The 26,058-nt window shown below is 37.0% G+C and overlaps 2 protein-coding genes across 2 annotated transcripts; one reads left to right on the top strand and one right to left on the bottom strand.

Moving 5' to 3' along the window:
* Positions 1-3,151: 3,151 nt before the first annotated feature.
* nfkbid (nuclear factor of kappa light polypeptide gene enhancer in B-cells inhibitor, delta) lies at positions 3,152-15,210 on the bottom strand. The gene is made up of 12 exons (XM_007559497.2): positions 15,053-15,210; positions 10,085-10,221; positions 9,954-9,987; positions 8,665-8,852; positions 8,375-8,556; positions 7,032-7,137; positions 6,769-6,915; positions 6,602-6,653; positions 6,312-6,466; positions 5,958-6,074; positions 5,656-5,820; positions 3,152-4,804 (listed from the first exon to the last, which is right to left on the bottom strand). The coding sequence occupies exons 1-12, from the start codon at positions 15,066-15,068 to the stop codon at positions 4,733-4,735; spliced, it is 1,371 nt and encodes a 456-aa protein (XP_007559559.1). The 5' UTR covers positions 15,069-15,210; the 3' UTR covers positions 3,152-4,732.
* A 6,082-nt stretch (positions 15,211-21,292) lies between these two features.
* hcst (hematopoietic cell signal transducer) lies at positions 21,293-25,116 on the top strand. The gene is made up of 5 exons (XM_007559490.2): positions 21,293-21,407; positions 21,809-21,879; positions 22,055-22,075; positions 22,303-22,437; positions 23,258-25,116. Exons 2-5 carry the CDS (start codon positions 21,840-21,842, stop codon positions 23,305-23,307), a joined length of 246 nt encoding a protein of 81 aa, XP_007559552.1. The 5' UTR covers positions 21,293-21,407; positions 21,809-21,839; the 3' UTR covers positions 23,308-25,116.
* Positions 25,117-26,058: the final 942 nt, after the last annotated feature.

The following is a 26,058-nucleotide window of genomic DNA, read 5'->3' as shown; positions in this document are numbered from 1 at the left end:
TTTTTTAAAAAATCACTACCTCTTTTCACCAAAAGATGATTTTTTTTTAAAAAATCACTTACTTTTTAAGAAAGTGACATTATATTATATTATATTATATTATATTGTTACATTTTATTTTTTTTCTTTTGTATATGTTTCGTTTTACAGTAACTGCTTGTGTTAATACCCTGCGGTAATTAATCTGAAGGTCAAATTAATTCCTTTGGATGACAGCTTTGGGACTTCACATTAGGACTATAGTTGTCCTTCTCAGAACTTACCAACCAACAAACATCACTATGAGATCACCGCACGCGATCAATGTAAAAAAAAAAGACCGTAACATACAGTAACTTTATAACTAAACATGTTGTAGTTTGTTGAAACGAGAAGTGACTTTTTATGAAGAAACGAATAACGCATTTCAGCACAAAAATTCCAGCCATGAAACATGGTTGAAAAAGTCACTTACTTAGGCATGTTTCACTTCACTGGGACTGTTCCCCCTCAATAAACAATAAGTCCTGAATTAAACCGGTAAACTCCTAGGAAAGAATAACCAGACTTGAGTTTGTGAGGTGCAAAAAAAACAAAACAGAAATGAGATAATGTCTAGGAAAGTCAGGTTTCTGACAGAAATGTTGTAAAGAAACAAAAACCGGAGAAACGGAAACTACTGAAGACTAAAGCTGTCACCCGGGTGTAAGGAAATCAGAGCTACGTCAAGTTATAATGTCTATGAAGTTCTAAAAGGTGTAAAGTTGTAATGTAAAACTTTACTGTTCATACAATTTAATGTCCATGTCTGTACAATAATCATCATGTTAAAACAATGCAATATTTGCATTGTAAAAATTTGATCTCTTTTTAGTTAAAACTTGATAAATACAGTATGTATATTTTTGTAATCTGATACCATACGAGTTTATTGTTAGAAAAACATAACTTTACATTACATAAGTTAGCTCTATTTTTCCTTTTGTTTCCTGGTTGGCAACAATTTACTTCCGTAGTAACTCAACATCATCTTGATATTTGTTTCTTTTGTGTTTATTCAATAACATTATCCTGGTCACAATTAATAAAAACCTTTACATTTAGTTTTTTTGTTTGTTTTTCTGAATAAGAACAAGGCAGCTATGCAAAAAGGAAAAACTCTTAAAGTTGTGAAACTTACAGATCTGTACTTATAATTCTTACAAGGTGAAAGTCATTAGTCTTTTTTTTTTAAATCAATTTTTTTGAGACTGAGTCTGTTTCTAGAAACCAGGTGAAACCTAATTTTTTCAAATCGAATAATTTTAAAATAAAATCCCTAAAGCGTTTACAAACTTTTAAGCACCACAAATCAGAACCCTGTGGCTCCAACTAGTTTTAGATCTAATTCTCAAAATGTGCAGATTTTGACAAATTCAAGACAAAGTTGTTGCCACAGTTTTCACAGTGTACAAGTGTGTTTTACAGTTAGTAATTTAACCCTTTCATGCATGTTATGATAACCTCACTGGACTTTTCATTTCTCTGTGATTGCAGTTGACTTGTTGTTTCAGACCTTTTGTTGTTCAGAAAACATGCTGTTCAGACCTTTTCACTGACAGGAACAATATGTTTCTTTAAAAAAAAAAAAGTAAAATTATGAATATTGCACACCGAATGAAAACTATACATCCGTTTATCTATTCATTGACTATGTCTGTTTTCACAAGCCCCAACTTATCTCTAACCTATCTCCAGCAGCCATTTGGTGGGAGGCAGGGTACTAGTCAGGGGGCAAAACAGAGATACACAGGACAAACAACTATGCACACATTCATGTTTAAGGAAAACGTCGAGAGATCAATAGCAGTCATGTTTTAGGCTCTGTGGGAGGAAAGTAAAACTATTACTATTGAACTAATATACCAAAATATCACATTTTACCATTTTCTATTACTGGTCTGCGTGATGAAAAGAAACTCAACTTCAGACCATGACAAATATTTCTCAAAGAACAACAAAAACCTTGTTATCTGGACTAAAAAAAAAAAAACATTGCTGATTCATTATTTGAAATATTGCTTTTCATCATTGACATGCCAGATTGTGCATAAAGCTAAATTAGATCTATAGTCTTTGGTGGGCTAATGTTGAAGCAACAAACAGAAAAGCAACAAACACATGATTGTACATGCTGAGAAGCAACCGCACAGGCAAGCGCCCACATTTCCACCCACACGTGTGAGTCAATGTGTCCACGCACTCAGATATTGCACATGAAGCGTTGCAAACATTAAATTCATCTTCAAAAAATATTGAAGATGCAGGATCCAATACACAGAATATGCCTTTATTGTGCAAATATTTCCAAGTGCAATACAAACACGGTACAAACAGGCAGCGAGACATGATGTCCTCTTTTATGGGAAAAATATTAGATGACATTTTCTAAAAAACATAAAATTTAAAGTTAACACATTTAACAAATTTTTTAAACCCCCCACTCATAATAGTTATCAATACTTTTCATATTGATAAAGTGTTACAAAGTAAAAGGTGTCATACTTTTGGTGTAGCAAAGCAAGTTTCTCTCAGATTGAAATTGCACTAATTGACCAATAGGTGGCAGCATATAGAGTCCAACCATTTCCCCACACCCAAATGTGTTTCTTTTTTTCTTTTAAAACCACTATCTATTGTAGTGACCTCTATGCGTGAAAGGGTTAAATGAAATAAAATACATCTGATGTATAATTAAGTGCTTATTTTCCCGTGTGTCTCTTAAAACAGCTCCAGCACCTCTGGTACCCAGATACCAAAAACAGAAGGTGAGTTACTTTGACTGAGCTGGACCGCTTACAGCCACTTTGTGCAACAGTAAGAGCTCCTTCACTGTCATGCCGTCTCATATTTCTTTCTCTGTTGCAGTTCCTCCTCCAGCTGTATAGAAAATGTAGCACATGCCTACAAAGGGAGAGTGCCGTCACAGGACCCCTGCTGACAAACGCATCGTTTTCTTGTAATGTCTTTTTGGTGAAAATATGGAATGCCTCCAACATCCGGACGGTCAATAAACCGGGTCATCCGACTCATCTTAATCTGAGCCCTGTACTTATGGTTACTTTAGGCAAAATTCTCCTCGTGAAAACGATCCCATCCACAAGAGTCCCCTTAACAGAACACATGAAGCAAATGAGATTTGTCTTAAATATATTTTATTTGTGTCGAGCAATAAAATTGGCAGCATGATTACAAATCATACATTTGTCCAGTTTGCATCACTGTGCGTACTGCACGTGTTGGTCAAGAGCGACAAAAGATTTTCTGACGTGCTTGTTTGTTCTGTCTTCCACGATCATTTCATGAGAGAAAATAGAGAAAATAGCTTAACAATACAATAAATAGAAACACAAAGCGTAACAATCATAGTCATTCTGTAATGCCTTAGATGTTAAAACAGCTCAAAAAAAAAAATTAAAAAGTCAGATTATAAGGCCGTAAAAAAAAAAAAATTCAAACGAACCGGATTTTTCTTCAGACTTAATAAGGCGGATTTTAAAATGAATATTGTCAATTGTTGAAGCTCATATTACCTCATAAGTCACTGAAGTAGTTTTACAGTAATCTTAGTCAGGAGCTGCTTGAAACTGGGTTAATCATGCAGCAAGATTAATCGTTTTCTTTGTGCTATAAAGAAATGTCAAAGATGACACACGAGTGACAGACTCAAATGATGTTGCAAGGTTTCATCATCATATCACTACAGGTAGGTGGGTATGAAGAGAATAAATACTCTTTCACTACAAGTGTAAATTACTGCCTGACACAGCTCTTACAGTGGGATGGTGTATTTTCCACCCTGCTCATCTCTGTCGCGCTAAATGTAAATGGGACTGTTGAAAGCCTGCCGTCAACCATAAAAACAATCTTATGGAAACAGTGTTATTGTACTTTTACTTGTGACTCATAAGTAAAATGTACAGTGAATCAGACAGTTTGTCATCGCGCTGACTCGTCTGATGTCTGCTTGAGGAAAAAAAAGAGAAAAAAAACATTCTTTGTCATACTTTCTTAAGTTTTACACAGTAAAGTTTCTTTTTCCACAATGAAAAAAAAATTGAAATTGCATCCAGTGTCACGCACGACACATGTATGATCCATACAGAAAAAAACAAACCATCAAATAGGTTCTTGCTTGAAAATCAATCGTTCTTAACAGAAGAAGACACGTGCTGATCGATCTCAAAACCCGCCGCCCTGAGTATCATTATGATATCGTATCAGTGAGGGGTTTTAACCAGAGAAGTCATAGAGGTTTCAGGGACATGGTCCCAGAGCTTTTACTCACGATTTCACAGAAATCAACTTTGAATTGGGAGATAAACCTGTCAAAGAAATCGGTGCTCCAAGCTTCAGAGAAGCAAAATACGTAACTCGTTACCTTAGGTTTTTGTTATCTAATATTGCGTCACATCATTTTGGTAATAACCCAAATTTCTCGGTTTTCTTTTTTTTGTTGTTTTTAGATTTTGGGAATTTGTCAAAATTTTTACCTAATAGATTGATAATGAAATCCAATATTTTTAAAAAATATATATTCTACTTTACGGGCCGTAAGTCATAGGCATAATTTATCTGAAAAAATCTAAAGTAATCAAATTTTTTTTTTTTTAAATCAACATTTAGGTCAAAGACTCCCAAATTAAACTGAAAAGCTTCTCCCCTTCTCAACAGAGGAGTCACCTTGAAGACGTTTCATCCCAGCAAATCGGGATTACAAGTGGTCTAAGTTGTTCCTGGTCCTGCCAGAACGAGAACTGCTTCGTCTTTTCAACATGAATTTGAGCTGTGAAACAGAAAGGATAACTCGGTGAGATTAGTTTACCTTACAACAAAGAAAGCATCAGCGTTTAAAAGGATCATTCTACATGAGGCTCTTCTTTAACCGCAGCTGATAACTTTCTTGGAATATTCATCCATTTTCTTTACACCCTTGTCCCTTAGTGGGGTCTGGAGGGTTGCTGGTGCCTATCTCCAGCTAATGTTCCGGGTGAGAGGCAAGTTCACCCTGGACAGGTCACCAGTCTGTCGCAGGGCAACACAGAGACAGACAACCATGCACACACACACCTAGGGACAATTTGGAGAGGCCAATTAACCTGACAGTCATGTTTTTGGATTGTGGGAGGAAGCCGGAGTACCCGGAGAGAATGTGTGCATGTACAGGGAGAACATGCAAACTCCATACAGAAACACCAGGGCTGGGAATCAAACCCAGAACCTCCTTTCTGCAAGGCAACAGCTCTACCAACTGTGCCACTGTGCAGCTTGGAATATTCACTTAGCATAAAGTCAGAGGTTTAAGTTAACGTCCAAGTAAGTAAACCTCTGCCATCGTAAAGCAGCTCCAGTCTTAAAAATGTCTCCACATCTAATGCGAATGAATTATTTTATCAGCCTTTGACCTTTTTATTACTTTGAATACAAACAGTAGCTGAAAAGTCAAACAATGTGAAAGGTAATAAAATAATGTTAACTTAAACCTCATTCCATTCTCTTTTTTTTTTTTTTTTTACAAGAATTCAGCCTCCACAACAAACTAATTTGGATTTATACCAAATAAAGACACCAAGACAGTTATCAGCTGTTGGTAAGACATCTACTGGCGCTAACAGTGAGAAATGACTGGCAGCTTACCCGTTCTCCTTGCGGGCCACTCTGCAGCAGGTGAGCTGGCTGGTCGTTCTCCAGGTTGCGGATGCTGGGATCGGCTCCTCGGTCCAGCAGCAGCTGCAGGATCTTCTCCTGGTTCTGGTTGCCATGAAGACCCGCCGCCATGTGCAAAGCCGTGTGACCGTGGGCCTGTCGCAAGCGTGTCAAGATGTTACGTCTTGAAAAGTTCAGTCAGCGCAATTTTCATGTAACGACGTACAAGTGAACCCGTGGGCGGAATCACGCCGAGAATACAGTTCTGACTTTCGGGTCAGTGTGGGACTCACTTTCATGTTAACAAAGTCTTTCATGTTTTGGAGGCGACTCCCCAGCAGGTAGTCCACCAGCTTAATGTTCCCCTCCTTCACAGCCAAGTGAAGCACCGTCTTGTTGCTTTTGATTTCCTGGAATTCGATAACGGGAAGTGAGGGGAAGAATTATGAAACCGCCACTTCAACAACGACATTTGAAAGTCAAAGCAGAGAGACAAAACAAAAGAGAGAGTACAGAGGGAGGCTGGCCAAACTATGTCATCATGTTGGTTAAATGACACTTGGCACTTCCCCTCGTACGTTCTCACTCAGAGTTCATGGTTCGACATAAGTACTGTAAAAAACTGTGGCTACGCTGAGCTAAAGTACCTGGCTGAGAAGGGAGGCCCCTGCATGGAAAAGCATCCGTACGCATGAGAGCTTCTCCTCGGCTTTGGCTTGCAGACTAACGTCTGCCGGTGCGGCTGCAGAAGCTTTCATGGTGACACTGTGAGAAATGGCTGCACAGTGCAGAGGCGTCATACCTAACGCAAAAAAAAAAAGACATATGGCTTTCAAAATACAAGCTAAAGACATCACGTCATTGATTATGGGTTATGAAACAACGATGTTTGCTCATTTCCATAAAAAACAAAACAAAAAGTAAGACGTTAAAATACCTTCAAAGTTGCGAGCTTCCAGGTTGACATTTGGTCTACCTGACAGAATTGCCTGCAGAAAAATAGAAATCACTGGTGAGGATTGTTAAAAAAAAAAAAATCTCTTTTGTAACTTTTTTTTGGATGTGATTAAAAAAAAAACTAAACCAGTGTTGTTGTTTCTTTACCTGGAGAACTGCTGGGAATCCATAGTGAGCAGCCAAATGAAGAGCAGTTTGACCTTTAAAGTCGCAGGCATTTATGTCGGCTCCTAACAACAGGAGATCCTGGACAATCTCTGGCTGGTTGGCTGTCACTGCCACCAGTAAGGCAGTCTGCAAAAAAAAAAACACATGTAGCATGCATTCAATTATATATTTTTTTTAAGCAAAGCCAAGAGAAATCATTTGTGCTTTACTCAGCGCATTTACATTTACGTTTTACTTCATACCTTTCCCTTGTGTTCCTTGGCATCAAGCCTCCCCACATCCCTCAGCCTCTCTGCAGCAGCGATGGCGTACTCCCGGAGTCCTTTGGCTGTGTAGATGTGCAGGATACTGTTCAAGAAAAACAAATGATGAGTTACTTTGTAAATGTGTAACAGCTATACCATCTTATTGCTTTTCTAAGCTGAAGATGTTTTTTTTTTTGTTTCCCCCCCCCCTGTCTTATCTGACTCTAGCATAAAACAATGACTCAGACTTTCTTTTTAATCATTCAAAAAAATTACCATGTTCCAAATTTGATTTTCACTTTCAGCTCACTACCAAAAACAAAACTCGACGGTAGTAAGTAATTTGTTTACAATCATCTCCGAATCAACAGTTCAGTCACGACGGACGGGGCAGAGCTTCCTCAATCTTATTCTTCAGCCAAACTCACGTTGTGTATTGCACTTATCCAACTCTTTGTTTCTCCATGTTTTTCGGTCTGTAAGTCTGTTTTAGCTCCAATCTCCGAGCCTCCCCTTTCTTTTAAACAACCTTTCATTTTCAATACAAACAAGACTTTAGGTAGGTGCGCATTCTTTGTTTAAAGTATACCAAAATGACCATTGAGATATCAATTAGGTATACAAAGAATAGCATGAAAAATAAAACATTTGATTAACACCACCACTGTGTTGTCTCTGGACTTTTTGACTCTTTCTAATCTCATTATAAATTCACATATAGTAAGTTAGTAAGCAAAGTTTATGTATGAAGTGATTCTCACACACATAAAATCACAAAGTTATGTGCAATAAAAATCAGCCTATAAAAAGATATTAGAAAAGTATACAACTGCATGATGTCAAAGGAAAAACACTGAGTGTGTCACAATCTTTCAAATTTGCTTTGAGGAAAATTTCTTTGAGATGTAGAGATTGTCACTGTTTTATCTATTTTTTTTATTTAGTTTTTTTTAGTTTTTGTTTGTTGAACCGCCTAACCCTGACAGATCAATATTTCAGGCTCAGAAAAAAAAATAAATAAAAAATTGCATCCAAATTCTGAAGAAAAAAATGCATAAATCCCTTACAAAAGTTATTATAAGTATCAAAAATGTTTTTAAATAATTGCAACAAAGTCTCACTCTTTATAATCCTTTATAATCAACAAAACAATATTGGGGGTGTATTATATTTCATAGGAATAGTTCTGTATGCTGTTTGACTCACCAGCTACAACCTATTCTTAGCATGATGCAAATAGGCGCTTACTAAAAGGGGCTGGCCTCTTAGCCAGGTCACCCTCGTAAAAAGAGACACTGGCTTTCCTACGTAGTTAATAAAGTTTAATTATGATAACTCACGTGTCACCGTCTTCATCCTGACAGGTGGCTCTGCTGTAGTCCATCCCACTGAGCAGCATCCTGGCTTCATCCAGCTTTAAAGAATCCATTGAAGAGCTATAAATATGCTGCGTGTTATCGCTCAGACCCAGATGGGACCAAGATGGAGCCACGCTGGGTTCTGGAACCACCATGGAGCAGTCCTGAAAACCAAGGTCAAAATGTAAGCCGCTACTGACCTCTAAGCAGGTTTATGGACTCAGAAACGCTCGCTAGTCAAAGATGCCCCACACTGAGAATATCTCTCTTACATATGGCGTCGATATTGAGTCTCCAAAAATTGAGACTGGCTGCTGTGTGCTGTATTCTGGTTGCATCTGGAGGTAGGATGAATCATAGCTGGGTCCTGGGTCACTGCTGAAGTAGCTGTGAGTGGATTCATGGGGAGGGGCCCAAGGATGATAGCTCACTGCCATGTCAGAGTAGCTTATTGCTCCACCTAGAATGGAAAACACCAGTTAACACCTTGTTATGACTTTTCATTCTGCCTTTTTCTTAAAATTCCCAAATAAAGGAAGCGTTCAGCCAGAGCGACATTCAGGAAGAACCAACTCTGAATGCAGCGGCTACAAAATGTGCAAAATATCTGTAAGGTTTTATTTTTGTTAAAAATAAATCCCCCCCACCCCCAAGCTGTTCTTATCTTTAACTTGCAATATATTCTTAAAAAAAAACAACCAACAAAGAAATTTGTCATAGGAAAAAAAAAAAAAAAACTTTAACTAAACCTTTGTTAAACTTGAACTAAACCTTTGTTAAAGCACCTTTTGATTGACTTTCAGCAACCCATCTTCTCGAGGTTGTCAATTCTACTGAATTTTAACCTTTATTCACATTCAGCCGACCTAGCAGGATTTTCCTGACATTTTGAAATCTGAAGAGAGCTTACAAATGATCAAAAGAATATCTGTGTAAGAAGTGGTCAGTCTGGTGAACAGCACAAAAAAAAACAATCATGAAACCAGTCACAATACTTTGAAAGCGCCAAGTGTCTGAAACTGATTAAAAGACGGGACACAATGGTCAAGGCAGCTGGAAATATGACAACAGTAACAATCAAGGAGGTGGAAAGATGTTCAGCAAGTGCTAACTGAGGTTAGCACTTCTATATGTGACAGGAGTCTCCTCCAATCTCCTTATATCTCAACTAAGAAGAAGGACAGCAAGATAAAAGTTTTTCTTACAAAAAAAAATAAATAAATAACATCCAGGTGTGGCTAAACTGTCCAAAAACCTTTTGGAAGAAAGTGTTTGTACCAACTTGGCAGGCAAACACAAATGCTATATGCTGATATATAATCATAATAATCCTTTAACTAAGTATTACTTCAGATATCTTCATAATTATGCACCCAGATTGTGGCAGCGTTTATATTTTTTCCTATAACTGATTTCTTTGTTTCCCTTTTGAACTATACAGAACATATTTCACATAACATATGAGAAAAGCTTTGATATTTTTATTTCAGTTTATTTGAAGATTATTTCACATCAGCGTATAAATCATGTGCCCTTTTGGCGTTGCATGTTTCACCCTTACCTGTAAATGCGAACGTTTCTGGTGAAGTCAGATCCTAACAGGTGCAACAGAAACACAGTTTGTGATCACTGAGCAAACGCAAGCGACAAAGTATTAGGTGAGACGCTGACTGAGTCAGCATGTCGGCTTACTGCAATAGTAGTCGGAGGAATCGGACTTGTACTGGCAGCAGAGCAGGGGGGAAGCACGGCTGACGTCTCGCGTCTTCTCTTCTGCTCCAAAAGTTTCTTCACTGTGGGCTGGGTGCAACACGCCTTCTCTTTTGGTGCTGAAAAAGAAGAATAAAACCAGATACAATTACTTTTTTTTTTTTTTCCTGATCTGATTTGATAAGTTTAATACCAAGTTACTAATTGATTTCTATTGAGACAAGCTCAGAAAAAAAGATGCATGTGACAAACTGGAAAAAAACAAAACAAAAAAAAACATCAAACTATCCAAAACATGAGAGGATTTAATTCTAAAAAAAAGTATTTGGTGTTTACCGAGGATCCTATCGGCACGATCTCATCGGACGGTGAATATTTCGTCCCTATATGCAAATTTCTTCCTGTCACACAAACAACTACCAAACTGAGAGGCAGCAGCAGATGTTGAAATTAAACTGCAACCTGTAACTCCCTTCATCACATCCTCACAACATTAGTCAGAAGAGTGTTTCAGAGAAGTACTGCATCTCACAGGAGCTGCAGAGTGGCTGACAAAGAGGGCCCTGCAGTGGATAGTGAGGGGAGCTGGATGGGTCACGTGATCCTCCGTCTGTAAAGGACGTGTTTCAAAGCTGCCGGAGGGGAAAAGGCCTCAGAACGACTTCCCATACCTTTCACTTGAAAAAATTTAAACTGCTGCCATCAGGCAAACTGTTAGGAAACTGTGAGAAGCAGAATCATGTTGTGAATCGCTCTGCATTAAAACGTTACTCATCTACCATTAAGATGAATCATAGGATTCATTTTGCATGTGATTATTAAAAACATTCCCACTATGTAGATTATTCATCTTTAGAGACTTCGTCTTTATGTTTTGTGTCGTGTAAGCACTTATCCAGTCTTTTTGCTACTTCCACTATTCAAATATGTTCAATCAAATATGAACATTTTAATCTGAATATAAAACTGTGAACTTTGTTTTATGCAAAGTTCCAATAAAAAGGAATGCAGCTGGTTTCCAAACCACTGAAACACCTTGCAGTCTTTGAAGGCTAACTACTTCCCTTTGCCTTCAAACAGAAGCGATATTCAACGTGTAATATCACTTCACCAGGTACTCGAGCTTTTTAATATTTCTCTCTGCTTTTATACTATCGCAGTTTATATTTCATTACATTTTTGATCAAATGCCGCTTCTTCCAGCACAAAGAAGATGATAAGGACATCATCTAGAGCTCATTGTAGCTCCTACATTCAATACTTTTTGTAAACATATTCTTCCTTCTGCCACATCTTACTTCAACAAGTTGTACATAAAAACAGAAAAATTCACCTTTTTTTTCTACAAAATGTGACTTTCATATAACGATGTAAAGGTAATTTGAATTATAAGCCCTTTAAACAAGAAAAGGCCTTCCTTCCATTTTTATTTTATGCATTCATTTAATCCATTAGGGAAATGATAGAAATAAGCAAATGTAAATTAATTAATAAATAAATGAACAAATTAATGAAGCAACAACTAAATATCTCATAGATATTAGAGTAAAAAGGTCATTCAAGTGTTTAACTTGCTGCTCTGTCCACATTTTAAGCCCTATAACAAAACAGGATCTCTGTTCTTCAAACCCTTTATCAACATGGAGGATGTTAAAAGGTCTCTGAATGATTTCTTTAGCTTTCTCACCTTAATACCAGATTAATTTCTATCATTTTTTTCTCTTTTTTTTTTTTTCTTTTTGCCTTTAAAGTCCAGCTCCACAACTTTATGAACTCTGGTTCACTTTATACTCAGACTTTTCTTCTTCACATAATTTCTGCTACGATTTTTGGTCTTCGAATGCTTCAGCCGATGCTTGTCAGGCCAACCAGGGGTTCTTCTTTACTTTATTTTCATCTGCCTGAAAGTTTCTAGACTTACATTTGCCTTTTACACATCCAGCTAATTAGTTTAAGCTATAACTGCTTAGAGTGAAATGTTTCACACAGGTTTCTTGCGTAAATGTCTTGTAAAGTTTTATTTTGTTTGCCCATTTTTGAAAATGAAACACAAAGGATTTTTGCTTCAACTTCTTTCAGCTCATTGGCCCTATTGCATTTTTGATGGAAACATATTTTTCCTATTTGTATTTTTTATTTAATCTTTTTTTCTTTCATTGTTAAACTCAACTAACTGTTGAAAACCCTTTTTTTCAGATAGCTTTAGAGAGTGCAGGAGACATTTGTTTGATGACACCACACACTTTCCAGCAGCAAAGTGAAAAAGCAGGTTCTAGACACCAGAGTTTTTAAAATAGGTCTTTTTCCATCTCTACTTTTCCATGGAGGTTATAATCAGTGACACTAAATCTGTACCCACAGACAAAGGTGTAAAAAAACAGGAGTCTGCCTACTAGCACTTTTGGGTTTATCGCTTTCATCTGTAAGCAGGACTTAATTACTTGATCCGCTTGCCTTCTGTGTATGCTTTATCAAAGAACAAGTAACCTGATCATACAATTTAGAGATAAGATGCTATTTTTGTTAACTGACTGTTAATTACATTAGCCTCAAAAGGTCATATAAAGTGCCTTTCAACATCCATATAACATATCAAATATGTTGATTCCCCAGAAATTCAAAAATGTAAGATAGAAATGTGTCCAAGGTTGAGACCATTGATTTGTATTGCAGTTGTTTTGACAATAAAATGTAAAAGCATTTAGATTACACGCATAAGACTTTTGTGTTTTCTGTTGAGTAACACGACTGCATGCAGTAAGCAGTTTACTAATAATATCTACTAAGTTTAATATTAAAAAAAAACAAAACAAAATGGCATCTACTGATGGAGACAAATAGTGAATTTCCAATATTGAGAGATTTACATCCTCCCATTTTAAAAAGCAAAAATTGTTAGAAAAAGATTGAAAGTAACATAAATAATTGAAATTGAACTCCCCTTGGTGTTTTGTTTTTACTTTAATCTTCTTGGTTTTAGTTTTCGTTTTACACCGACGATATTATCTATTTAATCTTTAAACACTTTGATGATCTTTTCTGAGATTCTGAGCTCGGTTTCTCCATGGAGGGGTTGAGGTTTTCTTTTTCTTCTCCTCTTGCCCTGCACCCAAACATCTACTCTTTTATTTGATGTGCACGTTTCCCCTTCTGAGTCTCATTTCCACTCAACAGGTAAAGGAAAAGTGTGAAAACAGAAAAGAAAACAACACTGCATAATAGAAATCTGCTGTTTCCAGCCGACAACAAAAACCACACAGGTTTGTTTCCTCAAAAGCTTCCCCCGCTAAACGTGAAAGATAAAACGAAGGGCCCTATTTCCACCCTGTCTGTGGAACCCAAAGTACAAAGCTCAGACTCGAGATAAAAAAAAAAAGAAAGAAAAAACCTCCTCCATTAGGAACAAAGATCTTTTGCGGGCAGCTGTGCAAATAAAACGGAGAGAAAGACAAGAGAGTGAGAGAGATTCATCAGAAAACCTTCAGCATGGGATTGCCAGCACTCATTTTCTGTGACACCTTTCTGTCCCGCTCCATTACGCAAACCACATCTTCCTGCCTTTAGTGTGTCAGAGGCGCGTCACTTAGAAACGCATGTAGTCTGCCTTGTGTTTTCTGTTGCGTCTACATTTATGCGAGGCACAGGCATTGTCTTCGAGCCCGTGAGCGATACCGTAGTGTGGCAAACACAGAAAAACATGCAAAGAGCTATTATTTTGGTTTCACTTTGTCTCTTCTCAAAAATAACTATCTCACTTCCCCTTGCAAACGTATTCTGATGTCAAAAGAAAAACAACAAAAAAAAAAGAACCAGAGTCTTGTGTCCTATTTCGTGCCCCTGAAACACCTGATGAAAGGTCACTTTGATTCCGAAATGACATCAGTCAAAACAGATCAATCCAATCCCGCAGGGTTTCGTTTTCAGGTTCAGGAGGTGTTACTACAAGTTGCTTAACGCTGACTCATTTGATCTTTACAGCAAAATGCAACCTTTGGCCTTTTCATTGATGATACAACGCTGGCACACAACAGCCGGAGAGCGTGCGTTCATTCAGAGGAGTTTCGTCAGATGTAGAAGTTGCTCAGTGCTCCGCAGTTACAGAAACAGGAAATAAGGGGATGGTTTTTAATAGCCGGTGGTGCCAGACTAAATACTCTGAACTCGAGTTTCTGCGCCGGCTACACTCAGTTTGTGCTAAATTCAAATCGTGCCCTGTGGAAACCCCTGGACAGTGAGTCACGAGCGTGGGAGGGCTGGGGATTCCGACGACCTTTCTCTTTTGGCTCGATCCTCAGAGACAAGAAAGAGGCAGTGCATCACCAGCTTCCTCATTTTGTGGGTTTTTGCTCTTGGGCCAGCCGCACGCAACAAAATACATGTAAAGTGATCGCTCAGGCAAAAGAAGAAGAAAAAAAAAAGGGGGAAAAAACTGATGAACAAAGAAGCTTAGGCAAAGCAGGGTGTCTCTGTCATGTCACACAACTTGCCTCTTTGGTATTAATTAAAAGAGGAAATGAAAACATACAAGCAGGGGTGGAGATGCATCAGGGGTTCCCCAAAATGAAGCCTGGACTCTTGGATTCACCCAAATAGTGATGTCATTGCACTGAAATGGCACACTGGGTGCCATTTCAGTGTAAAATGCTAGATGAGTTGAGGTAAGTGTGACTAAGAACAATAATAAGACGCATTTGTAAATGTTGTCATATCAAATTTGGCAGCCAACATTACAAGGTAAAGACAGTTTGATAACCTCATGAGACTGATGTCTATTTTGGGGGGAAATATAAAAACAAAACACTTTTTTGTACAATTACATATGTCTCAAAAGTAATGTTCAAGTGTTAAGCACATCAACCAGAAAAAGCATCCACGACAAAACCGACAACACCTAATAGTGGTGAACATATACGCTAGACGTAAACAACCCATCACAGGATTAATACTCACATTTATCAAAGTGCATGTCAGAAACGGTTGTGCTCTGTGTCCCTTTCTCGTCGGTTCGTCCACTCGGCCAGCAGTCTTTTCAGAAACCGGTATTTGTACACAGATCCGTTCAGGTAGGCTGAAGAAGTGAGTCTGGTTTGTTGACTTCCAACCCCTGCAGCTTGTAAGCACCGCGTTGTCCCCGCTTCGACGCCCCGCCCCCTGGGAAACCCAGCGCGCCCCCGCATCCTCAGCCAAGCGAGGAGAGTGAGGAGAAATGCGACGTTGCACAGTTACAGAGAAGTTCACGTCTTGACGGGCGATCAGCTGTGTGCATTACAGTAATACAGAAAGTCTGGGATAACGGAAAACCGATGTTGAAAGCAGCATACTGTTACAGTATTATTATTGCTAAAAGATTATTTCATATCATTGTTAATTATTTCAAAGCTACACAGCGTCGATCTAAAGCTGTGTAGTGAACCATGGTGCTATTTGTTGTAGTTGTATTGTGTTCGGCAAGATTTAAAACTGCATTTTTCATATAAACCTAAAATTATACCAGAAAGCTATTGCCATGAAGAGTTGGTGATAACTGGCAAATAATGTTACTGTACATTGTTGTTGTGGAGGTTCGGCCCTCTCTGGGTTGCTTACTTGTTCTATTTTAGTCAGGGGATTTTTGATCATGACCTGCTTATTCAGTGTCTCAATGTAAATACAGCCTTTAACTAGGCCACTACAAACTGTTACTGTTTATATCTTTAGTTATTTGAGCAAAGATGTGGTGTTTTGGATTATTGTCCTGCTGCATCGTGAGTTTAAGTTCACAAATTGACTACCAGACTTTATGATTTTCTACAAACCAGCAGAATTAATATTGCATGACAAAAAAAAAAAGTCATCAACATGATTTTGAAATACACCAGCCAAAGAGCATCACACTTGTGTTAGTTTTACCCCAAGTTTAATGGGACTCAAAAGGCGCTTTCGCACTGCACTGCACGGAACGGTACGGAACGGAACGGAACGGTTCCGAGCGTGTTCGCATTACAACTGCGACCGGTTCCACCCCACCGGCCAATCGGTTCTGCTTAGAACCAGCAGCTGATTGGCCGCTGGTTGTTATGGAGTCAGACGCTGATTTTCCGTTGACAGCTGGCTCTCAGTACTATATTTTGTAAAGAGTGCTCTTTGCAATATTTTTATTATTAGTTTTAATTAACAATGGATTCGTCTCAATGTAGTGCGATGACCTGGTCAAATGATGAGGTCAATGTTTCTTCTTCTTTATTAAATTGGCAGTTAGCAACCAACCAACTCAAACCACATTGTTTAGTTTTAAAAGTAATGACGTCCGGCACCGCTTCGATGGCGCCCTCAGTGTAATGCGAACACAATAGGGCTGGAACCGTATCGTACCGTACCGTTCCGTGCAGTGCGAAAGCGCCTAAAGTGTACAAAAAGTCTTGTCACATCACTTGACTAAATATTTTCTTGAAAAATGTCAGCTGATTGTTCATCACTTTGATCAATATGAGCTTGTCATCAATTTCTAATGAAGAGATATTTATTTTACATTTTACTTTGGAATAACTAGAAAGAACTTTCAAAACCAGTGTTGAACAAGAAGACTTCTTCAAAGAATGAGAAACTTAACAAACTGATCCTCTTCAGGGAGTAAAAAAAAAAAACTTCAAAAATTAACTAGATAAAATAAGTAAAAAATTGTATTTCAACAAAGATCATATCCAATAACACAAAAAATGACTATGCCTTAAAATGATTCTACCTAAAACTGATTCATGAAGTCGCCTGATCAGCACATGGATAGTATTTTATACGTATTTGTATTTACGCATTGCTTTGAATTAGCCTGGGTGAAAGCTGGATTTAAAAAGGTTTTGAAGTGAAATATTTTCCTAAGCAACATAACATTCTTTCAAGCATGCACTTCAAAACAGATTTGTGGCCAGACACATCGTCATCAAGGGCTTGCAAGGTCTTCTCTTACAAGTATAGTTCTTCCAAAACAGTCTTTCCATTAGTCCTTTCAGAAAAGTTAGTCATAGACTTGATATTTCTAGAAATGTTTTCCTCTGTGTCAACAGACCCAAAGTGTAACAGAAGCTAAGCTATTTGTAACAGCAGTCACAAAAACACCCTAAATAAAGAAGAAGACGTAGGGCATGAGCATGAAGCTTGCTGTTGTTACACTTGACTTGCTTAAGGTCGAAGGTTAGATTTGTGTTTGTGACATCATCATTTCAACATGATTGCATATCGGTTATGTACACATAAAGCCAACAAACTAAAATCCCTCACAGTGACATGGGTTTAAAATCTCTTGTTGGAAAATGTAATTACTTTAGTGGGCAAAACATAAATTCATCCAAAAGAGATTTATTTTTATTAATTTGACCTTTATTCATACAGGCAGTCTTCACTGAGATCCAAGACCTCAATATTTTTAGGGCACCTACTAAAACCTTAGCGACCACAAGCTGCTGTAAGTCTTTACTTAACAATACTTAGGAAATAAATTATTAAAAGAAAAAGTCAAATGGGGTTGGTTTTATTTCACCTATAATATAATCTCATAGAGGGGGATTTTAATCATGTTCAAATTTTATTAAAATAAAGAACATTTTGCATTAAAAAATGCAAAATGAACAACCTTGCAGAAAACTGTACAACAGCTGAAACACTGCATTACTTTGAATCAAGACTAAAGGTCCGCCTGTTCAGAATTGCCTTTGATTAGCAGTAAATGGAAGATTGATCAGCATATCCGATCTGTTTGATGATTTTGATTATACATTTGACAAAATGTGTTTCATGATTGTTGACTGTATGATGTTTTTATGATGTAAAGCATGTTCAACTGCCTTGTTGCTGAAATGAGCAATACAAATAAACATGACTTGGTAATCTACAAGTGATCATGTGTCAAGATATTTTTCTCTTAATAAGATATACGAAACATTTTGTAACATTTATGGGACGACATGACATTGTGTTTTGCTGAAAACTGAATTTCTTCCAGATTCCCTGAGCTTCCAGATTCCCTGAGCTGCTGAGGCGACTCTGTGTGAAAGGAAATTTTGACACTTCAAAGAAAACATTAAGGCCTCATGTCTTGTCTCTTGTCTTTTAACCAGATGACTAACATGTCCCGAAAAATAATTTAAAAATAACTATATGCACTCACACATCTTCACATGGATTTTGCATTGACTTCCATTCCTTTTTTTATTCATTTTTATAGACTAACTCTGATCCTTGCCCTAAACCAATCCACTACCAGTAAATGGCTATCCCTCAACTTAACATAAACTCTCTCTCTCTTTTGTTCCACTTGGTTCTTAAAAACTCTCTATTACTGAAGCAATCAATTTTATTTGAAATACATCAGAGCGGAAACTCCATTGGGAGTTTGCCGTGCCCTCTGAACTGTTCAATCCGTAGTCTGTTCAACAGCTCCCTCTACTGTCCTAACGAGCAAAAATCACTCTTTGAACCACCACTGCACTGCTGATATCAGCCGAAAGACCTAAGCTTCTTAAACGTGCAGAATGAAGTGTAACAAAGGAAGAATGAAATATTGCAAAAAAAATGTATTTTTTAATCTCTGCTCCATTTTTTTTATTTACTGAATACTTTTTGTTTCATCTCATTCATTTGTCATTTTAATGTACAAGTGATTGAACAATAAAATACATAGATAATATGCAATGACAGTGTGAGTAGTACAAATATAACTTTACTGATGTGTTAACACTAATACTACTACTACTACTACTACTACTACTACTACTACTAATAATAATAATAATAATAATAATAATAATAATAATAAAAATTTGAAAATTGTCTTTTTCACTCAAAATGTATTTAAAACAAAATGATACAATATTCTAATTTATCAATGTAACACAAGAAAACTACAATATATTTGTATGTTAACCATTGAATGTGGAAGCAGAAGAGTCACTGAGATTTTTCTGCATATATCAGAAAAAATTAGATGGTATGGAAAACACTGAAATCCTAATTTTTAAGGTGACCTTTTCTCTTTTTTTTTATGTCCACATGAATTACAGGTGTTCACGTTTATTTTTTTTTATGAATTTATTTGTTCTTTTGAAGAACCAGTGTTCTAAGAATCCGGGTATGGGGAATCAAAACAGCTACACCAGTTTTTCTTTGATTTATATGCAAAACTGTTTCAGCAATGTCCGTGTAGTGCAGCATTACATTTTAAAGATCATGTCATTTCATGGACACAATTAAAAAAAAAGTAGAATCAACAGGACAGCAGAAGCAAGACACACAACAGAAAATGTAAATGAGATAAATGTTTTAAAGGTTCCTTTTATAATCAAAGTCAGAGATGTGTCCACAATCTTGACTATTCCTGGAATCCCACTTATCTCACATCCTGGCTAAAGTTTTCATGAGATGGTTAGAAGAGAGTCTCTGGTTCGAAAACCTCAGACTTTCAAGTTTACTGTCTGTTGATGATGTAGTTCTGTTGGAGTCTTCAGGACATGATATTTATAAAGCATTGCAGTGGTTCACAATCCGTCTAAAGCATCTAGGTTCAGCGTCAGCTCCTCGTGTTTATGTCAGTCAGAGGGAAGAATTTGGGCTTTATTTTATTTTTTGGTGTCTTGCAAATGATTGATAAAAGGGTAATAGTGCAGTAAGTAAGTGGAGTTGACTCAAATAAACAAAGCTAAAACAAGTTTTAAGATATAAGTAAGAGCAGCTGCTGGCGATATAGCTGGTGGGCTGTTGTCAAGCAGGTCTAGTGGATGGATGGATGGATGGATGGATGGATGGATGGATTGCAGGTCATGGTGCTATTGAATTAAAGCACTATGCTTTCATTCATGGAGTTGCACTTTTGCGCTTCCTGCCTCAAGGGCTGTCATTTAAACATTTGGTTTACTTGGAGCCCCCTGCTGGCCACACAGATGGTATAACACACTTTAGACAATAATGAAGCAGATCTTCAACTGAAATTCTGAGTAGGGCAAATTTAGGCTGATGCTGACTAAAGGACACACATATACAGTCATTTTCAATTAATTAGAATATCTATAAGTTCATTATTTTCAGAAATTCAGTTCACCAAGTGAAGCAGCACATATATAACTTAACTACACCCAAACTGAAAAGAATCCTCCATTTCGATGGTAATTTTGATGATTTTTCTACTTGCAGTGTATGAAAGCACAACATTTACAATCAAAATATTACATCAGACTGACAAAATATATTTTAGCTGAGAAATCTGGGCCTAGTAAAAAATGTGTTTAACATCTGTCTGTCTATGAGTTATTTTCGAAAGATAGAATCTGGCAAATGAGCCCATTCTAATTGAATGTGACTGTATACCATTAGATCTCAGTTCTGCATTTCACACTGACGATCAAAAGATACTGATTGAATAAAAAAAGTGGACGAGATTGTCTGTTACTGTTCTAGCTTAGTTTTTGTCCTTCAACTGATAGAAATCTGAGCTAAAAACAACCACATGTGGGGTTTCCCACGGCTTTAATTTCAGGATACTTTTAAATTATATCCAAATGCTCAAGATAGTACAGATTATGGAGTATTACAACATCAGGGACTCCCGGACAAGAATCTGAAAATCCTTTAAGCTTTAATCGGGAATGTTGCATAATTTATAAATGCTTTTATGTACTAATTTTTCACGGAGGCCTTAAGCAAAATCATGTGTGTATTTCAACACACTGATCCACTAAAACATTAAAACTGAATTTTTGCATTTAGCTAATGAAACTTAGTTTACAAGGTACAACATTAGGCGGATGCTTATTATAACAAATATGTTTTATGTATTTCTTGCACCGAAGAATCAAAACACAACAAATAGAATAATGTAAAATAAAATGATGGAATAAATCTCAAAGCATAGACAGGTGTGTGATGACCATCATTTGTCGTCAGCTTAGTAATTATGATGTCGGATTTTTAGCAGATAATCGTTAGATTGGAACAAAGTGATGACCTTTAAGACGCCTACACACTTTGTCACCTTCCCATAGCAGATCTGTTATTAGCTGGTGATGTTCTTTACAGGAAATGTGTAACGACAGCCACTGTCAGAGATTAAAAAGGGATTTGTGTGTGCATTTTTAAATTTAGCTAAAGTGTAATGCCCATAAATAAAATGCCAAATAGAAGCAGCAACCGGCGCGCTGATGACTTGTGTTGTTTACACGAAAACAAACAGGCAGCGTTTCAGCCCACCAGAGGAAGTCACACGTCACCTCGCTGCAGCACAAGCTATTCTCACATCATCTTTTGGATCGCACAAGCCACATGAGGACTGTCAGAGAAGAAGGTATGTGGAGCTGGTCTCTTACACTGACTTTCTCTTCCACAACTTTTCTTTCTTTTCCTAAAACCATCCAAAGTTGTGTAGATGCTGCTTTAGATCCAAAATACTCATCTGTGTTCAACAGCTGTTGATACAAAAGCTGATTTTTAGTTCCAAGAATGTAATCTGCTTTAAGGACAAATGGTGGTGTTAATTTAGAAATATGTTGTAAAAGTTTGATTTTTTTTTTCACTTACTTCTTGATCTCCTTTCATCTTGTCTTTGTTCGAGTTCGAGATCACCTTACTGTTAATCACACCATGTGCAGCGTTCATCTATAAACCTACCGTCAAATACGACGAAACTGAACGGTACGAATTGTGAATTTGTACTGAATTCATTTTTCTCTGTGTTTTGCTTTTCAGATTTAACAGACTTGAACTGACTCAAAAAGCAATGGCTGACAACTTCACCACTCTGCTGTTCCTTCTGAGCAGTAAGTGTCGTTTTTTTCCTTTTTTTTTTTTGTTTTGCTTTGCACTTTGCAACTCTTCACATTTAGGTGGTCTGAAACAGGAAATGTAGCCACCAACACTCAGTTGGGTGGAAATTTCACAGAAGCACTAAAATATCACCAGTGATATAATTCATTTCTGATTTCTTTGTGTTAGGTCTGACTGTGGCCCTAGCAGGTATGTACATCACATAGAAGATGAACACTGACCTGAAATCTGATTCATTTTTGTACTTTCACAACCTACAAGAGAAAAAAAAACAAAAAAAACAATGCACAGCTGCAGAACCAAAAACCTGCAAACTTGATCGATCATATTTTCCACTGTTGTGTTTCATATTGGGCCAGCTGTCTAGCAACCTACTCCTTCTTCTGTCACCTTTTCTGTTTGTCTCCGCTCGCCAGACAGCAACGTGTCTTGCTACAGAATTGAGCCAGGGACAATAGCAGGCATCATCGCTGCAGATTTGTTGCTGACTCTTATTATTGTGGTCGTCACATACCGATGTGCCAGTTTCCGTCGTCAGCAAATAGATAACGGTAAGGCTTGGAGAGGAATTTATGCGTAGATATTTGGTTGTTTTTTTTCCAGATCTACTACTGGAAATGGTGTCTTTAGAATATGATTGAACTACATTTGAACCCAGAGGTTCAGGTATACACTGAAGAAAAAGACATACACACAGTTTTTACTCTCTGAAGTTAAATCAGGCCAAACTACTCTTGTTTTAAGACAGTTACAATTAACAAAATTATTTCTGTTTGCTAAATGCCACAATAGTAAAAGAAATAACAATAGCTACAATCAGATTTGGATATTTGCACACTCCTACGATCTACAGACAAATTTATACAGGGTTAAGATCAGAGCCACAAACAAAACATGGAGTTTGTTGTCCTTAAGTCACTTTGTAACCACTTTGGATGTAAGTTCACATAATGTGCACTTGTTCCTCCTGCAGCAAACAGCTCCCGACAGGAGGTTGTCACCACTATTCCTCACAGTTGAGATGGTGTTTCTAGGACCTTTTTCTCCAAAAGAAATGATGGCCATCCTGCCCAGTCTCACTTCCAAAGACATGACACCGTCTTAGCTTTCCCCCATCGTAGAGATAGTAATCATTCTGCATGTATACTTCTGGCTAAATAGAATTAACTTTGGTCATTCTGACCTAAAGCAAGAGGTGTTTGGCCTGATTTAACTTCAGAAAGTGAAAAAAAAAAAAATGTGAGTGTGTCTTTTTATTTGGTATATGTAAATCTCTGGTTTCAACTGCATATATATGGCTCCTTTAGTTATGTATTTCATGCCCTGTTTTAATTTTGTGTGTTGTTTCTCTCTTCTCTCCTCTCTTCACAGCTGACAAGGTTTATATGAATGTTCGGGCCAACTTGAAGAACATAAAATAAAAATGTTTTATTAATCATTATCCTAAAGAGGTGGCTCTCTTTACAATTTTTTTCAGGCAGGTATTTTTTACAGCATCCTCCATAATTATTGATATTCCTGGTAAATATGTGCGGAAAAAGCCATGAAACAAGATCATAATTTGCCATCGGCATAACCCTGCTGCTGTGTTTTTTTAACAGCGAGGTTAAAAAATACTTTTTTATCACCTCCCTCACTTCCTCTTCCTCCATGTGTGAGTTGGCAAGTAAAGCTCATCAAGCCTCGTTTGTTACAGTCTAGTTGTTAAAAAATGTTTAGAATTGCTCTGACAGCAGCTATTTTCCTGAATCCATTTCTTAACTAATTACTCTGGCTTATTTGAGTGGCATTTTCTATTATCTGTCCCATTTTGAAGAGCAGATAAGAGAAATTGCTGTCAGTGTCACATCATTTCAGTACCACAAGAAACCAGCCAGTAAATATTCTATGATCAAGCTTTAAAAAAGGGGGGCAGTGTAAATGTGACACCAGTAATTTGCAAAAAATACTTGGTGTCACAATCGTATGTCTTAATGTTTTTTAATGATTGTGTTTTTTGTATTCTTGACTGAGTGAATTTACTTGTAGCGATGATTGAAATTCTAAAAATTTCTAGTTGCTGCGGTAAATTATACTTTTGTTTTAATGGGGTATTTTTATTATTATTATTTAACCAAGGACCCTCACAATCATTGAGAACTCCATTTTAAAAGCTAGTCAAATTTTCATGATGTCTTATAGAATTTGCCAGATCTCTACTTTAATTACCTTTCAAATTAACTATATTTGATCATTTAGGTCCAGTGCTGTTTAAAGATAAAATAAATAGTACTCCTTTCAAATAAACAAAAAAATAAATATATGTGTATATATTGTGGATATCCCATCGAATTTAAAAATATTGGTACTTTTTTGTGTTTGTTTGTTTGTTTTTTGCAACAAAAGCGGTACAAATAAAGTACTAAATGTGAACTGAAAAAATGTGGTTGAACGTTATCCACACACATTGGCTAGAACTACTTAACAGCGCCCTCTGCCGATTGCTTTTGGTAGAGATTAGATTGAAACAAAGGCTGGAAATGATTTAAGGAATTTTTAAACATGATTGTCTTTGAACCTTCTCTTTATTATGCACTATCAAACTATTATTTTATTAATGTATGCATCATCTAATATACTGTTTTAACTTTCATCTAAATAAATTTCTCATGCCTGTGTGCGTTAAATCTTTATTTTATTTGAATAAGTCAATGGGAAGTGTTTTTTATGACCAGTTATGAAATATTCCTTTCTCGGAGGACAAAAAAGTCAAGTTAATTAATTTCAATTTAGCCAACATATGGCTAAATTGAAATTAAGCCATATGTGTTTGTTTTATTTTTGGACTTCACAACTCATCCGTTTAATCGGGGTTATTTTTTGGTGTTTGTTTTCAAATACCTTTCCTTCAAAAAAATTTAATTAAGTCAGTCGTGTTTGTGTTTGCACAGGTCCATTGTAATGCTTTTTTTTTGCTTTCTATTCGCTTTCTATCTGGTACATCATTGTGGTTAAGAATGGCCTTTGAGAACTGGGAGCTGTTTCAGAGACCGGATGAGATATGAGTGAATGTCTTGCCGCTTTGTTGACCGAGTCCTGCAGTGAAACTGCTGCTTGCGTCATCCCAGAAAACATGCTGACCAAGATCAATGTTATATCTCTGTATTATCTGGCTGATCATTTTCTTCATTGTCTGCCCAGTTGCTTCATTCTTTAGTTCAATAAAATAAAAATAAAATGTATATGCCGGATACTCAGACCATATCACTCAGACTCTTTGTCTAACTTTGGAGAAAATCAACACAATATGTCAAATTCACCAAGTCCACCGATTTGTTAATGGGTTTAGTTTATGAAGACCGCTTCTCTCTCTCTCTCTCTTTCTCTCTCTCTCTCTTTCTCTCTCTCTCTCTCTCTCTCTCTCTCTTTCTCGTCAGGGACAGGGACAGTAAAAGGGCGTTGAGCTTTAATTAAAAGATTGTGAAATGAACCTTATCTTGGACAAGTGAACTTCCAAGACTTTACATTTGTGTTCTTGGAAGTGGTAATACATTTACTCCAGAAGTACTTGACAGCAATTTCGAGCGTGGTTACCTTAATATCAATCCATAAACTGAAATATAAACCAAAGAGTTTATGGCCCATCCCATCGTCCACATTAACAGAGATAAAGTTATGGAAAGGCTTAAAGCACACTTAGGTCAAAAACGACATGCTTTTAACTACTCATGATGTAATTTATTTGCTTTTATTTACTGATGTATCATGTGTTGGTCAGTCCCTCGTCTATAGAGGGGAGACATCTGCACTACCTAGCAAGAAATAACTTCATCTTGAATGATAAGCTGACCCAGGACAGCATTAATCTGACAAACAGTCAAGAGGCCAACAGTGCAGGGCTGCTCAGTTCAGGTTGGAGGTTCTCTCAGGAAAACCCCACGCTGTGAACTTCACAAATCGGGTCATCTCTGTGGTGAAACATTGTGGTGTGGCAGAAATACTTTTCTTCAGCAAGACCGGGCAGAAAGACGAAAGCAATTTATTATTTGCAACAAAAAATATATCAAATAAAATATAAATAAAAACTTTGGAAACCATGTGCATTTCTTTGTACTTTATGACTATGTACTACTTTGTGTTGGGCTGACACATTAGATTTACAAATTCATTGTACTGCAGTTTGGTGTGGCAGT

This window comes from Poecilia formosa, unplaced genomic scaffold (genome assembly GCF_000485575.1).
Source record: "Poecilia formosa unplaced genomic scaffold, Poecilia_formosa-5.1.2 Scaffold105, whole genome shotgun sequence".
Classification (NCBI taxonomy): domain Eukaryota; kingdom Metazoa; phylum Chordata; class Actinopteri; order Cyprinodontiformes; family Poeciliidae; genus Poecilia; species Poecilia formosa.
This window is presented reverse-complemented; position numbering and strand designations above follow the sequence as displayed.